The sequence below is a fragment of the Acanthaster planci genome, linkage group LG09 (genome assembly GCF_054643075.1).
Source record: "Acanthaster planci isolate LZ-2023a linkage group LG09, COTS_SCS, whole genome shotgun sequence".
Taxonomy (NCBI): Eukaryota; Metazoa; Echinodermata; class Asteroidea; order Valvatida; family Acanthasteridae; genus Acanthaster; species Acanthaster planci.
The window spans coordinates 16,920,082-16,936,123 of NC_141785.1; the positions used below are offsets into that span (position 1 = coordinate 16,920,082).

At 44.2% G+C, this 16,042-nt stretch overlaps 1 protein-coding gene across 1 annotated transcript; it reads left to right on the top strand.

Moving 5' to 3' along the window:
- Nucleotides 1–30: 30 nt before the first annotated feature.
- Nucleotides 31–15,975, top strand: LOC110990036 (E3 ubiquitin-protein ligase BRE1B-like). The gene is made up of 19 exons (XM_087141445.1): nucleotides 31–107; nucleotides 731–871; nucleotides 1,442–1,609; nucleotides 2,289–2,541; nucleotides 3,208–3,384; nucleotides 5,930–6,042; nucleotides 6,532–6,747; nucleotides 6,931–7,056; nucleotides 7,193–7,366; nucleotides 8,055–8,190; nucleotides 8,485–8,606; nucleotides 8,958–9,217; nucleotides 11,464–11,548; nucleotides 11,886–12,068; nucleotides 12,852–12,980; nucleotides 13,406–13,615; nucleotides 14,039–14,179; nucleotides 14,441–14,542; nucleotides 15,043–15,975. The coding sequence occupies exons 1-19, from the start codon at nucleotides 96–98 to the stop codon at nucleotides 15,217–15,219; spliced, it is 2,925 nt and encodes a 974-aa protein (XP_086997571.1). The 5' UTR covers nucleotides 31–95; the 3' UTR covers nucleotides 15,220–15,975.
- Nucleotides 15,976–16,042: the final 67 nt, after the last annotated feature.

Genomic DNA, 16,042 nt, shown 5'->3' on the forward strand with positions numbered 1-16,042 from the left:
CAGCGTTCGAGAAATAACTTGACCCGGAAACACTTTGTGACGGCAGAAGGTGCATGACTTTTCTCGAGAAGGGATAAAGCGTACGGGAAACGCTCATGAGAAACAGGGTAATTTACGAGTTTTGGGAGATTATTTGTCATTTATGTGCTGTTTACTTGTTGCATATAATACAGAGAAGGTGGTATGGCGTTAAGCTGTTTAATAAAGGAATTTGCACCATTTTAAATTAACTCCATAAAAATTGATAGGTGAATTGTGAGCCTGTGATGTGTACTTGTATGTGGGAATCACTGTTCAGTGAGACCCTTCACTATAGTATAGCGTATGGGATTGAACTGGGTGTTTTTGGAGGGGGTACGTGGTAATGGATAAGCATGGTGTGTACAAGGCAGAAAGGGGTAAGGAATTTAGTGTGCCATTTTGTCAGAATTTTTAATGGTAAGCTGAGCATTAAGTCAGGGTTGTGTACATTCAGTCTGGGAAAGCACAGTATGACTAAAAAGTGAAAAATAAAAGAATGAGGCACGAACACATGGAGGGGGGAGGGTTGTGGTAGGAGGGGTGTGTGGAGGAGGGGATAGAGAATTCCTATTGCTGAAGGGAAGTCTGGCTTCAATATCACTTCCCTCTCGGCACCAAATTGAGCCCGTGGCATTAACGTACATCACTGACTCTACCAAATACAAAGGTCGGATTTTCATTACACTGTTTTCCTTATTCTCCCACGCAGATGTCAGGCAAGCGAAATGCCAGCGAGGTTTCCTCCTCGCCAACACCTGGTGCCTCCACCAGTGATGGCAAAGAGGGGGCGGAGCCAGCCGCCAAGCGTATCCACATTGAGCCCATGCGGCTGGGGGCAGTGTCCTCACAGGTGAAGAAAAGCCCCCCTAGCCCAATCATTGTGGTATATTGTTTATTGATAAAGCAACCCCATCTAGTTTGCGGATTCTTCTGTCTTCCAGTATTATGCAAAAGCTTCCTATGAAATATACTCATACATTTCTCTAACCCTACTCATACAGGAGAAAACCCCAGAACCTGGAAAAAGAATGAACAAACATAACTACTCACAATCTCAACAGCTAGGGGAACCTATTCAGCTTGTGTTCCTGAGCAAGCCACACAACAGCAGTTGGATTTCTCCACACTTAGCAAAATGACACGTTTGGAAGGCTTCTTGTTGTAACTCTTTTTGAGGGTCCTTTATTTGGCAGAAAAAGGATCCAAATTGGACAGCACTGGGTATTCAGGTTACAGCATATTGGTTATTGTCAACCTGACTGTATAGTGATAAGACTTGATTTGAGGAAAGGACTAACAGCAGTACAAAAGCTTGTCCCCCCCTCCCCCTGAAAAGTAAAGCAGAGTGTGGCAGATTCAGAAATTATCTAGGCCAAGTTGGATCACCATAGAACAGTCTTAATCTTGTGTCCAATTGCAGGAGGAAATGGACATCAAGGTTCTTCGTTTCCAGAATCGGAAGCTGGCTGAACGTCTTGAGATGCGTTCTGCCATGGAGAATGAGCTGCGCAATCGCATCGAGCGCTTGGAGCAACGACAGGTGACAGACGAGATTGTTCTCAGCCTCATGAACAAGTATTGGACTCAGGTAATCTAAGGATTGGGTTTTTCTTTTTGGTTTAGTTGCAGTAGAGTCATTCCTCACATTTCGAGTACTGGTTATTCATTTGTTTATTCATAGAGCCTGAAATTGATGAAGTGTGTTTCATTAGGATGAACATCATAGGAAATATGATGTGAAGTGAATAAAACAATATTTAAAAGACTAAAAAAATACCATACTGGTGCAAAATAAAATGTTCTTTAAAAAGAATGAATGAGACAGCGTCTTAAGGGTTAGGGAACATTTTAAAACCTGCTTTATAAAGATCAGATCATTGAAGTGAAAATTATGTATTGTTCCAAATTATCTTCACCTTTGGTAGCCTGCTATTTAACATTCATAATAGAGGGATTGCACCTCACATTTTTGTGTGGTTTCCTTGCCATGTCAAGGAAACTGTTACTAAGTACCAGGTGTAAGTGGGCTATTAGTTAATTTGGTATACTGGAAAATTGAAAGGATTTGTCATCAGCGTTTTCAAACACAAAACTTTTAGCATTAACCCTCTTAAAGTGGGAGAAGAGGTTCTTACATTTGTTTCAATTGAAGTGAGATATTTGTTTCACATCAGGTTGTTAGAAAACCTTTGAAGGCAGATTCTCCCTAAAGTGATGTGGCCCAATTTTTTTCTGATGTTGTTGGATCAAATTTGACTTCTCTCCAGCTGGAAGAAGATATTCGCATCCTTCTCATGAGGGTGGAGACAAAATCCATTCCAGAGGTCAAAACGGAAACCAGCCAAGATGTTAAACCCAGCATCAAGGAGGAGAACACAGCCATGGAAATGGGAGAAGCTGCTGGAAATGAGGCCATTGGACCAAGCGAGGGCACTAGTCAATCTTCAGAGATAGCCGAGATGGAGATGGAGACGGAGTCGGAAAAGAAAGATGTGACACCCGTCAAAGAGGAGAAAAAAGGCATGGAAAGTCTAAAGAAAATCTTCATGAAAAACTGTTTGTGGATCACCACATGTGTTATAAAAAAGGCTGTGTCCGAGGTATTTGACTGGGGCTTAAACCGATGCAGGAGTCTATGGTTGGGGCTGTAGTCGCTTCCCATAGAGTTGTGTGTAAGTTAAAGCCACAGCCAAGTAATTCGGACAGGACCAGCAGTTTTAAGAGCCAAATATATATTGGTGCATTGGATGAGGGCCCAGACTCCTTGCCCCTAGCAAAAAGATTTTGAAATGCATACTCTGTACGGAATTACTTTGAATGGTTTTGTCAATGTATGTGCAACCTCTATGAGGAAAATTGAGGAAGCACAACTTAATTTTGGATTTTACCCTGCCCGACGTGTATTTAACATTGTATACTCAGTGTTTGCCCCTGAAGGCTTGTGAAAAAAACCACAAGTGTACTTGGGTGGGACTCGAACCCACGACCTCCTGCAAAAATCCAAAATTAATTTACATCTTCCCGGCACAAATCCGTCTTTGAAAAAGAAGCACAACTTGGAAGAGTTCTAGGGGAGGGTTACAAAATAAGGAGGTTTCTCATCAGTATTCAAGCTGAACTGAGTACAGAATACAAATGAACCATGCTGTTCAGTGATTCCTCGTCTTGGATTTGTCTTTGACTCAGAACCAGAGACCATCACCTCCTTCTTGGCCACCCTGGCAAGCTGCGACCAGACTGAGATTGACCAACACATGCAGGAACGCTGCAAGTTCTCCCAGGAGGCTGTGACTAGACTGGTCTCGGTCATCACCGCCGTGCAGGACATGAGCAAGACGGTGGCAGCCGACATCCAGAACAGAAGTAAAAAGAAATCCCTCTGTAACACGAATCCTTGCTGGTTTTAACTCTGCCCTTCAAATCCCTCTGTAACACGAATCCTTGCTGGTTTTAACTCTGCCCTTCAAATCCCTCTGTAACACGAATCCTTGCTGGTTTTAACTCTGCCCTTCAAATCCCTCTGTAACACGAATCCTTGCTGGTTTTAACTCTGCCCTTCAAATCCCTCTGTAACACGAATCCTTGCTGGTTTTAACTCTGCCCCTTCAAATCCCTCTGTAACACGAATCCTTGCTGGTTTTAACTCTGCCCTTCAAATCCCTCTGTAACACGAATCCTTGCTGGTTTTAACTCTGCCCTTCAAATCCCTCTGTAACACGAATCCTTGCTGGTTTTAACTCTGCCCCTTCAAATCCCTCTGTAACACGAATCCTTGCTGGTTTTAACTCTGCCCTTCAAATCCCTCTGTAACACGAATCCTTGCTGGTTTTAACTCTGCCCTTCAAATCCCTCTGTAACACGAATCCTTGCTGGTTTTAACTCTGCCCTTCAAATCCCTCTGTAACACGAATCCTTGCTGGTTCTAACTCTGCCCTTCAAATCCCTCTGTAACACGAATCCTTGCTGGTTTTAACTCTGCCCTTCAAATCCCTCTGTAACACGAATCCTTGCTGGTTCTAACTCTGCCCTTCAAATCCCTCTGTAACACGAATCCTTGCTGGTTCTAACTCTGCCCTTCAAATCCCTCTGTAACACGAATCCTTGCTGGTTCTAACTCTGCCCTTCAAATCCCTCTGTAACACGAATCCTTGCTGGTTTTAACTCTGCCCTTCAAATCCCTCTGTAACACGAATCCTTGCTGGTTCTAACTCTGCCCTTCAAATCCCTCTGTAACACGAATCCTTGCTGGTTTTAACTCTGCCCTTCAAATCCCTCTGTAACACGAATCCTTGCTGGTTCTAACTCTGCCCTTCAAATCCCTCTGTTACACGAATCCTTGCTGGTTCTAACTCTGCCCCTTCAAATCCCTCTGTAACACGAATCCTTGCTGGTTTTAACTCTGCCCTTCAAACCCCTCTGTAACACGAATCCTTGCTGGTTTTAACTCTGCCCTTCAAATCCCTCTGTAACACGAATCCTTGCTGGTTTTAACTCTGCCCTTCAAATCCCTCTGTAACACGAATCCTTGCTGGTTTTAACTCTGCCCTTCAAATCCCTCTGTAACACGAATCCTTGCTGGTTCTAACTCTGCCCTTCAAATCCCTCTGTAACACGAATCCTTGCTGGTTCTAACTCTGCCCTTCAAATCCCTCTGTAACACGAATCCTTGCTGGTTTTAACTCTGCCCTTCAAATCCCTCTGTAACACGAATCCTTGCTGGTTCTAACTCTGCCCTTCAAATCCCTCTGTAACACGAATCCTTGCTGGTTCTAACTCTGCCCTTCAAATCCCTCTGTAACACAAATCCTTGCTGGTTTTAACTCTGCCTTTCAAATCCCTCTGTAACACGAATCCTTGCTGGTTCTAACTCTGCCCTTCAAATCCCTCTGTAACACGAATCCTTGCTGGTTTTAACTCTGCCCTTCAAATCCCTCTGTAACACGAATCCTTGCTGGTTTTAACTCTGCCCTTCAAATCCCTCTGTAACACGAATCCTTGCTGGTTTTAACTCTGCCCTTCAAATCCCTCTGTAACACGAATCCTTGCTGGTTTTAACTCTGCCCTTCAAATCCCTCTGTAACACGAATCCTTGCTGGTTTTAACTCTGCCCCTTCAAATCCCTCTGTAACACGAATCCTTGCTGGTTTTAACTCTGCCCCTTCAAATCCCTCTGTAACACGAATCCTTGCTGGTTTTAACTCTGCCCTTCAAATCCCTCTGTAACACGAATCCTTGCTGGTTTTAACTCTGCCCTTCAAATCCCTCTGTAACACGAATCCTTGCTGGTTTTAACTCTGCCCTTCAAATCCCTCTGTAACACGAATCCTTGCTGGTTTTAACTCTGCCCTTCAAATCCCTCTGTAACACGAATCCTTGCTGGTTTTAACTCTGCCCTTCAAATCCCTCTGTAACACGAATCCTTGCTGGTTTTAACTCTGCCCTTCAAATCCCTCTGTAACACGAATCCTTGCTGGTTTTAACTCTGCCCTTCAAATCCCTCTGTAACACGAATCCTTGCTGGTTTTAACTCTGCCCTTCAAATCCCTCTGTAACACGAATCCTTGCTGGTTTTAACTCTGCCCCTTAATTTTGGTAAACCCTTTGTTGTTGCTCATTGTTTCCCGTTGAAGTTATCTCAGGTAGAAGCCCATGTCTCATCCCAAGATTATGCACTCGGAGCAGAGCAGATGTATTGGAAGTAACTCCGTATTTGATGCTGTGTTCATGGTTACTTATCTAACAAATCTACAAACCAGCGCTTTGCATCAAATTGCATTCTTCCATTGAGTGCTCTATTTGATTATATGGTTGTCAACAGTGTCTGCTCTTAATACTAGCGTTGACATATCTTGTATTGTAACATTAGTTTTACAAGCAAACTTGTTTCTTTGTGTGCGCTCGTCATAAGGTGACATCGATGAGGCAGTGAAAGCAGTTAATGCTGAACTGACCAGTGAGAATGATCGACTCCAAGAAACTATCAACTCTCTGCAAGAAAGGCACCAGAAGATGACTCTACAGGTACACAAACGTCTCCCAACTAAAGTAGCCTCCTCCCCAACCTGATCTTCCAATACCTCTCCAAATCCTTAAAAATTGCCACCAATATGTACAGTTCCGGGATACTAGATACTTCCAAATCAACTTGTGCATACTTTTAGTTTCACCCAAATTCATTTTCGTACCATGGTAAAGTTGTCAAGCTTTAGAAAGTTTAATGGTGAGCAAGCGTGAGCGTGTGCTGAATCCTAAAAACTTGACGAAGCATGTGTTGATAGGGTTCAGGAATTTAAGGGTTAATGGTATAATAAAACCCCTGAATCACTGATGAACCCTTTTGGTGCTTTTGTTGCATTCCAGGTAAGACTTTCCTTGATGGTTCTTCTCTCCACGAGAAACTACTGATCTTCATAAGACTAGCAGTGTATTTCCTAAATTTCCGCAACAGATGAGATATCTTGATAAATCAGGATGAAATTAAAAGCCAATCTTCCAACATTTCAATTTCAGTTCACGGAGCAGAGCGATAAGCTGGGAGCAGCCGAGACCAAGCTGGCCGAAGCCAACAACCAGATTGATGACCTACGCTTTGACCTGACCCAGGCTCGGCAGCGGACCATGAAACTAGAGATCCTCCTAGAGGAGAGCTACACCAAGCTCAAGAATGCCACGCTCATCCCGGGTCACATCTTTGGGGATGGGTCAGCCGGTCTTTCTTCCAAACAAGTAAGAAACGTCTCTTGCATCAGCATGGTGGAAATGGTTTTAAAATGCCCCACCCTAGACAAGAGATTTGACTCGTGGTATTGCGTATGGTGTTTCTTTTGCACAATTTCTAGAGGTTGGTGTTAAAAGTCTATTCTCTGTATGTACGGAGTAATTGTTGACTGTGTGCATGTTTGTTTTTAGCTCCAGACGCTAGTCAATGAACTAGAAGAGCACAAGGAGTTGGCGACAAGCCGACTAGTGGAGCTGGAAAAACTTCAAGAGAAGTACCAAGAACTGGTCAAGGAATCCGAGCAAGTCAAGATGGATGTAAGCCAAGCTGTCCTTTGCTCCATTTGCTTTTCACAATCAGAAGCCTCTCTCCTTATATTTTACTTCTAAAACAGTCCCAAAAATAAAACTTGCTTGAATTCACTGATGCTCTGAATTCTCTCCGTCCTTGCAGCTCCAACGCCTGCCCGACTCTATCGTCATGGAGAGGGCGCCCTACAAGAACCTCCAGTCGCAGTTCTCGGTTCTGTACAAGGAGGCCCAGGACATGAAGGCGCAGTTTGAGGAGACGAGGAACCTTCTCCAACAGACGAAGGGAACCCACCTCAGGCAGATTGAACAGATGGAGGTAAAAACCCTTGCACGGAATTTTTATGATGTTGTTGGAATGCTGTGTTACTTCCGTGAAGGCCATAGTAAGTCGTCATGAAAATATGAGGCCAGTATTTTCCAAAATCCTGACTTTGTCTGAGGTTTCAGTATCATCTCAGGATCGTCGAACAATTTCAAACACGAAGCTTGAACTAAATGTAAATATTCCAGGCCTTGGACTTGCATTAGCCCATTTCATATTTCTCTGGCAAAAAAAGTCCTCCGGTGAGCCAAAATGTATCAGCACGGGGATTATATTCATGAAACTGAAGCCTGGAGTGAATGATGGAGATGCAGATGGGGATCTAGAAGAACCCAGAAATAATCAGTTCACAAATAGTACGCACTCATTGGTAAAAAATGTAAGATTGACTCAATTACAAGTTAAGAGTTCGGTGGGATGTAACTGCCCAAGAAAGTGGTTGATACTTGCATTTGTAATGGTTTTTAACCCCTTCACGGCGGGATTGTTTTGACCGCGACTTCTGGGCTGTGGTATGCCCTGAATGGAGGGCTTTTTCCAGCAGCAATCCCCATCGAACCAGCAGCTGCATGGTGAATAGACTGTATGTGTGGTATGCACTAATGCTCACACAATGGTGCGGTAGTAGCAGTCCTCCGTAACGAAGGGGTCAATGATGATCTGATGTTTTTGTCCATTGCAGAGTGACGAACTGGACTGTCAGAAGAAGCTCAGAACAGAGGTCATCCAGCTGGAGGACACGTTGTCCCAAGTGAGGAAGGAATACGAGATGTTGCGCATTGAGTTTGAGCAGAATCTGGCAGCAAATGAACAAGCAGGTCAGTTCAATTCGGCCAATCGCATCAGGGACCTGGTAGACCAGCAACCAGTGAGCTTGCAGGAATTCTGTTTGTCAGATTTGAATGAATATTCACAACAGAGTTTCTAATAGATGTGAAATACCAAAATTGTGTGCTGACAACATTGACTTGCAATTTATACATTGGAAAAATTGAATTGGTCGATGTTCTGATCTGAGGAGAATCTTTGTCGAAGGCAACAGATGAACAGGGCCTGGGCAATTTGTAATAGGATATTTTGTGGGCAGTTTCTTGGTTTGAATCTTTCCGAAGGGCCCATCAATCGAGAGTTGCGGCATTTGGTGTCTAGCTACCAGAGTCACAACACACAACTCAAGGGGGAGATCAACCGCTACAGGCACAAACTCAAAGAAACCCAGGCTGAGGTCATGAAGGTCAGTGCCCTTGGAAACTTCCACATAAGAGCGGTATTGTACGGATGATGTGCGTAATTGTGCCCTAGCTGCTGTGGATGGAAACTGCTTGCTGGCTGCGTTGACTTAAAATACACATCAAAATGGGTAGAGGGCCTGGCATTGCAATCCTTTTAAAATCTGTTTTGAAAAGCAAGGAGTGTGAGAAAGAATTTTTTAGGACGAAATTTCAGACCTTCTTACTTGTTCGAAAATGTAACGTGCGAGTTGCTGTCTCATGACCACAGCACGCAGTGTTTTCAATCAGTGATCACAGCATTGAATTTATAGATCAGAGAAAAGTGAAAAATAGATTTTTTTTTCTGTTTGCAGCTGAAGAGCGAGTTGGCCTCCCACAGTCACAGTAGCAGCAGCTCCTCGTCCAGCAGCAGCAGCAGCGGCAGTCTTGACCGGAGGGAGGTCAGCCACGAGAAGGAACAGCTACAGAAGCAAAGGGAGGAGATGAACGCCCACCATGACGAAAGGCGGGACCCCCGGATGGAGAAGGACAGGGAGAAGGAGCGAGGGAAGGAAGAGAAGAAAGAAGGAGGCAAAGAGGCGGAGACCATCAAAGAACTCAGGGCCAACCTCAAGTTAGTGGGAAACAAAATCAAAACTAGGCCTTTGAGGCAGAGATGGCAGACAGGAAAAGGGGGAGGAAGGAAGAGGAGTTGACAAAGAGGCAGAGACCATCAAAGAACTCAGGGCCAACCTCAAGTTAGTGGGAAACAAAATCAAAACTAGGCCTTTGAGGCGGAGATGGTAGACAGGAAAAGGGGGGAGGAAGGAAGAGGAGGTGACAAAGAGGCAGAGACCATCAAAGAACTCAGGGCCAACCTCAAGTTAGTGGGAAACAAAATCAGAACTAGGCCTTTGAGGCGGAGATGGTAGACAGGAAAAGGGGGGAGGAAGGAAGAGGAGTTGACAAAGAGGCAGAGACCATCAAAGAACTCAGGGCCAACCTCAAGTTAGTGGGAAACAAAAGCAAAACTAGGCCTTTGAGGCAGAGATGGTAGACAGGAAAAGGGCGGAGGAAGGAAGAGGAGTTGACATAGAGGCAGAGACCATCAAAGAACTCAGGGCCAACCTCAAGTTAGTGGGAAACAAAATCAGAACTAGGCCTTTGAGGCGGAGATGGTAGACAGGAAAAGGGGGGAGGAAGGAAGAGGAGGTGAAAGAGACAGAGACCATCAAAGAACTCAGGGCCAACCTCAAGTTAGTGGGAAACAAAATCAAACTAGGCATTTGAGGCGGAGATGGTAGACAGGAAAAGGGGGGAGGAAGGAAGAGGAGGTGACAAAGAGACAGAGACCATCAAAGAACTCAGGGCCAACCTCAAGTTAGTGGGAAACAAAATCAAAACTAGGCCTTTGAGGCAGAGATGGTAGACAGGAAAAGGGCGGAGGAAGGAAGAGGAGTTGACAAAGAGGCAGAGACCATCAAAGAACTCAGGGCCAACCTCAAGTTAGTGGGAAACAAAATCAAAACTAGGCCTTTGAGGCGGAGATGGTAGACAGGAAAAGGGCGGAGGAAGGAAGAGGAGTTGACAAAGAGGCAGAGACCATCAAAGAACTCAGGGCCAACCTCAAGTTAGTGGGAAGCAAAATCAAAACTAGGTCTTTGAGGCGGAGATGGTAGACAGGAAAAGGGCGGAGGAAGGAAGAGGAGTTGACAAAGAGGCAGAGACCATCAAAGAACTCAGGGCCAACCTCAAGTTAGTGGGAAACAAAATCAGAACTAGGCCTTTGAGGCGGAGATGGTAGACAGGAAAAGGGGGGAGGAAGGCAGAGGAGTTGACAAAGAGGCAGACAAAGTTCAAGAATTTAGGGTAAATCTCAAGGCAGTTACTAAAAGGAGGTTGGATTGAGGGGGGTGGACTGTCTATTATTGTAAAGAAACTTTGGGCCAGTCGTAGGTTAGAAAAATGAAAGGGATTGGGGTTGTGAGTAGTTGAGAGGAAAAAGATGGGCGGAGTAGGGAGGAGGAGAAAGAGGGGAGGCAGAGGAACAGAGAAAGTAGCAAAATGAAGGCTAGTCTTGAGTCGTCAGCAAAACGGAAGTTGGATTGAGGGTTGTAGACTGAGGTTATAAAGGAACCTTGGCCTAATCTTTACTATAGTTGTTTTTTAACCTTGCTTTGACAGCATGGACTTGTATAGAACATTAACCACTACCAGCCGGGGACTCCGAAATCGGAGCCATGTGGTTTATATGTGTGGCCGGGGTCTCCGAACTCGGACAAAGGAAACAGGGCCCTGTAACAAAAGACTGTACTCCGAACAAATGACCAGGCTGCTGGGCATTACTGGCATTTTTCACTCTCAAACGTGGTGATAATCCAGCGTTGTTTTGAAACCGTATACCAGAGTTTGGGGCATTGAGAGCAAGCGGATTACTACCGGGGACAAAAGCGCTCCACCACCGCAGCGATGAGCCACACAGCACCGCTGCACGCTAATCTGGCCCCTATTGAAAAGAGGTCAGCAGTGCACTGAGCCAGGTTCGTGAACAAAAGACAGTTGTATAACACTGCACAATCTGGGCTCTGTTTACAAGGCTGCAGGCCTGGCTGAAATATTCGGTCGTCAATGAAGGTCACCTGTCAACTTAGAGTAGTGCCTAAAGATTACTCCGTGCTGCTATAAACGACCGTTAAATGAAATGATGAATTGTTGAAGGATTTTGAAAACGGAAAAAATGATAGTCATGCCGGCCGAGCATCATCAACGTTGAAAAATGCCCCGGCACGAAGTGGTTAAAGGACTTCGTTGTGAAAAAAAGATCCTTTTCTCTCAAATTTATTTCTTTAAAATTTAGGTTTGGTCCTTTTTTTTTGACAGAAAATCCCAGGAGAGTCAAAAGGAAATGAAGCTTCTACTAGACATGTACAAAGGAGCTGCCAAAGAACAGAGAGACAAAGTACAGGTCAGTGTTCCAGGTTTGATGCAGCGAAATAGCGCCCTGTAATGTTACCAGTTCAGGAATTACCGTATTTTGACCCCTTCAGTGACAGTTTAGAAGTCTTTGAAATGTGTTCACTGTGAAAACAGCTTGTTGAGCTCTTAAATCAAATTAGTAAGACGTCACCCATAAGTAACTATTTTCCAAATTCCACAAAAATTGTCTCAAGGTATGGCAACTCACACGCAAATGTAAGTTGAATGTCTTCTCAGTTGAGAGCATTCAAAGGTGCAGCACCTAGTTCAGTTGCAACTGAAAAGTGAAATAAAAATTCACATCAGAGTTCCTTTTTGGATGTCAGCTGATGACGGCTGAGAGAAGGGCCCGGGCCGAGGTGGAGGAGTTGAAATGTCGACTCCGTCACATCGAAGACAGGGAGAGAATGGAGAGTCGCAAGCTGGCCGATGAGGAGGCGATCAGGAAGATACGAAACCATGAGGAGACCATCCACCAACTGCAGAAGAAACTTGCTGATCGTAAGCAGGTCAGTGGTGACCGGGGCATGTGCAGATCCGGGCCCAATGCACCTGTAACATAATGATGGCACACTTTGTTAACATATAGGCTTTTCTGTGGCCCTGAGGTGGCGCACATGTATAAACAAAGTGTGACGTCATTATGTTTGAGGTCTTTTTCACTGAGCTGTTAAGCTCAGGAAGTTGCTGTGCACAGAAGATATTTGCTTGGCAGAACTAGGTCAAAGAGCCATGCAGTCTTTATCACTCGTGATTTGCGCTTAGTTCATAAAGTTGCTGAATGGCATTTTCTGCAGCTTTAAGAAATGGGGCTTGGCCAAGCGTGTTAAAAGAGAGTGCTTATCGTTTTATTGACTAAAGTATGCAATATCACTGGCAGATACAGGGGAGCGGAAATGGGAACTATGCCCCCTTCCCTTGAAAAAAAGAAAGGGGGTGGGAGAATGAGAAAGGTAGTGATTTAGAGATAAATTCACTTCCTTTCCTCCCAAAAGTATGCTACAAAAATAATGTAGCATTACCAAATTTCCAAATTTTTGGTACCCTCCCCCCAAATAATTTGGTTCTGGATCCACCATAAAGTGTCGTCTACCCACCATATTATTACAGCAAAATTTGCAGTAACCAGAGGGTGCACTCAAGTATGTGATCAGATTGGATTATATTAGAATAGAAAAATTGAGACCATATGTGCTTGCACTCCTGTTTCTCCTTAATTGCTGGAATGATTGACAAATAGGTTTTGGAGTTTAAGTATTTTTATACTCACATTTTGATGTTATTGTGTGAAGGAGGAAGAGGCTTTGCTGTCTGAGATGGACGTGACCGGTCAGGCATTCGAAGACATGCAGGAGCAGAACACAAGATTACTACAGCAGCTCCGAGAGAAGGACGATGCAAACTTCAAACTCATGTCAGAGGTGAGCCCATTATCACTTGTTGGTAGAATAACTTACACCGAAATATCTGACATTTCACTGTGCCCCAGTGAATTTATGTTGCATTGGTATCGCTGAAACATTCATGGTTCATTATTTGCGAGGATGCAATGTTTAGTGTACTGCGGTGGTGATGTTCTCTTTTGTGGAGTAGTAAGAGAAAGAATTTCTTCCAAGGCCTTGGAGAAAGCAAATGCTTCACTGGCTACTGGTTACTGGCCAAAGTACTGTGTAAGGTACAGTACTCGAGACTTGTTCTCTGCTCCTTTCTGGGTATCAAACATTCCTGACTCGTTTTGGGGGTTGGAGGGCCTAGGGACATTTGACTTGAATCACATTCACAATCACAATCCGGTTAGCTCTGTCTTTAACAGTGAATACTCGTTGTTTCTTTTGATCATTCACAGAGAATAAAAAGCAACCAGATCCACAAGCTTCTAAGGGAAGAGAAGGATGTTTTGGCTGACCAGGTGGCAACCCTCCAGACTCAGGTCGATGCCCAGAACCAAGTGGTCAGGAAACTGGAGGAGAAAGAGCGGATACTGCAGAACAACCTCAACACCATGGATAAGGAGATCGCGCTAAGACAGCAGTCACTGGAGATGAATAGGAGGAAGGTAGGTTTGACCGTTGCTCGTCTCAGAATGTCTGGGGCGGAATTTCATTGAGGTGTGGAAAACATTGCTGAGCAGATTTCTCCGCCGACCAGAAATGAGCAGAGAACCAGACTCGGTAATGCACCTTATACAGCACTTTGGCTGGTAACCAGTCCTTGCTAAGCATTTGCTTTCTGTGCTTAACAGATGTGTGAAATCGGCTCCAGGCCTTGTCACAGCTTACCTTGCAGATTACCTGTAGACAGCAGATGCTGGAAATGAATGCAAGGATGGCAGGCCTGTGTCTAGCTTATCATTCAACATCTGATACTGTCTGATACTTTATCTGGACTTGTGAACATCCAAAGGAGTGTGGATAAAACTCATGCTGAGATGCTGTAGATGGTGGAAAATCTCCAGCCAACTTAGTATCGTTCCTTGCAGGCTCTTGATAACAGCCAGTCGGCAGCCGACCTCAAGATGCAGCTGGACAAGATAACGGGTCGCATCGAAGAACTCCAGAGTCTTGTTAAGGAGAAGTCCAGTGCAGTGGAACAAGAGAACCACAAATTCCGCAGGGCGCAGGTACAGTTGCACTAACAAAAACGGATACGAAATTTGCGATTGATTTCTGTTTCCACTTTTGAAACTTCTGCCCTCTGTTCACCCCCTTCTTTCTAATAAATTACATCATCGTAGCCATCACTATTGTCTTCAGTTTCGGGATCCTCAAGACGTTGATATTTTAGACAAGAAACAGTGCTTGGCCACTTTTCAAATCCACTGATGGTGGTTTAGTGTTCATTTTGAGACTCGCTTCTCAAAGTTTTTTTCTTCCTTTCTCAGGAGGAATCTCAACATCTTAGGAGGAAAGTGGAGCGATACAAGAGGATGGAGCTAGCCAGCAGTACAGACGAGGTACTCATGGAGGAGATCAAAACATACAAGGTAAACATGTTTGATTTTTGGTAGTAAACCTCAATGAAGCCCTCCAAAGAAAAGCGAAACAATCGTCAGATGTTTGCATTTTGACAACCTGCATTTTATTTTGGCTAAAAAAATAAACATTTTGAAGAAAGAATAAAAATGGAAAAATGAACCGTTAACAAAACATGTTTGCAGTAAACGTTAATATACAGATAATAAGAATGAGAGGTCTGAGCATTTGTCTGGGATATTGTTTTTTTCCATTTCCAAGTCACTCAACTGCTTACTATTTTAAAGTTTTAAGTTAATTTCTTATAAATGAAAGCAGGTGTAGGCAGGGTACACGGATGTCCCCCGAAGGTGAAATTGTGAACAAATGCTGTCAAAGGGCGTGAGTAGGGTCCCAAGAAATTGGCCTGAACCCACCAGAGCCAGAAATCTGTGATAACTCTGTGATTACTAGCTTGAACTCTGATTGTGATTTTTTATTAAAGTTTGCTTTGTTTGCCAAATCCACCTAGGAGCAACTGACCTGCCCATGTTGCAAGAAGGGACGGAAGGATGTGGTCCTGACAAAATGTTTCCATGTCTTCTGCTTTGAGTGCATCAAGACACGCTACGAGACCAGACAGCGTAAATGTCCCAAGTGCAATGCCGGGTTCGGGGCCAATGACTATCACCGCATCTGGCTATCATAGTTGGGCAATTGTTAAAAATCTGTTTAATTTATTTCATAGTGTTTCTGAATCACTTACTAAACTGGTGTATCCTTGCCCAAGTGAGACAATTGTGAACTAGAAGCCTATGTTACGAAATTGCATAAAGGGTATTAGATACATTACGTGAAATAGCAGAGAAACTGTGCTAACCCGTAGCATGTTTCAATGCATAAATGTGGCAGTGCTTGTGCATGCACAGTGAAGCTGAAGGAAAATGCAGCCAGTGAAGTTATTGTTGACATGGACAGGGAGTCTGGTGGCCAAAGTGTTAGCTGAGCATGGCCATTAAAAACACTGAACCCACGTCTTTCCAAACAGTCGTTTGAATTCACAAACTCATATTCATGTGCCATTTCACTTGAGAGGACGTTGGGTTTCATCAGTGGATTCAGGCACCATGCTTGCCAACTGGGGCCAGTAGACCTACATTATGAAGTCGTGCTTTACATCTGCACTCTCTTATGGCTCTGCCCAGCCTCCATAGGAAAGCGCACCTGTGAACAAAGAGTGACTTCGTCGTGTTCAAGATCTGTTTCATAGAACTGTTTAGCACAGAAAACTGCCAAGCACTGAAAATATTTGCCGAGCAAAACCACTTTACCAGCCAAAGTACCATGCAAAGTACTCTACTTGTGACCGGTTCTCTGCTTATTTTGTGCTAGGCACAGAAATCTGTCGAGTATTGTTCTGTGAAATTGACCCAACTGATGGTAAGAGTCTGTTCATTTTTTCCCATGATGCCGTTACAGTGACAAATACTGTTTATACCAGCAAGATTCCACGAGTTTGTTGGCATTCAAAC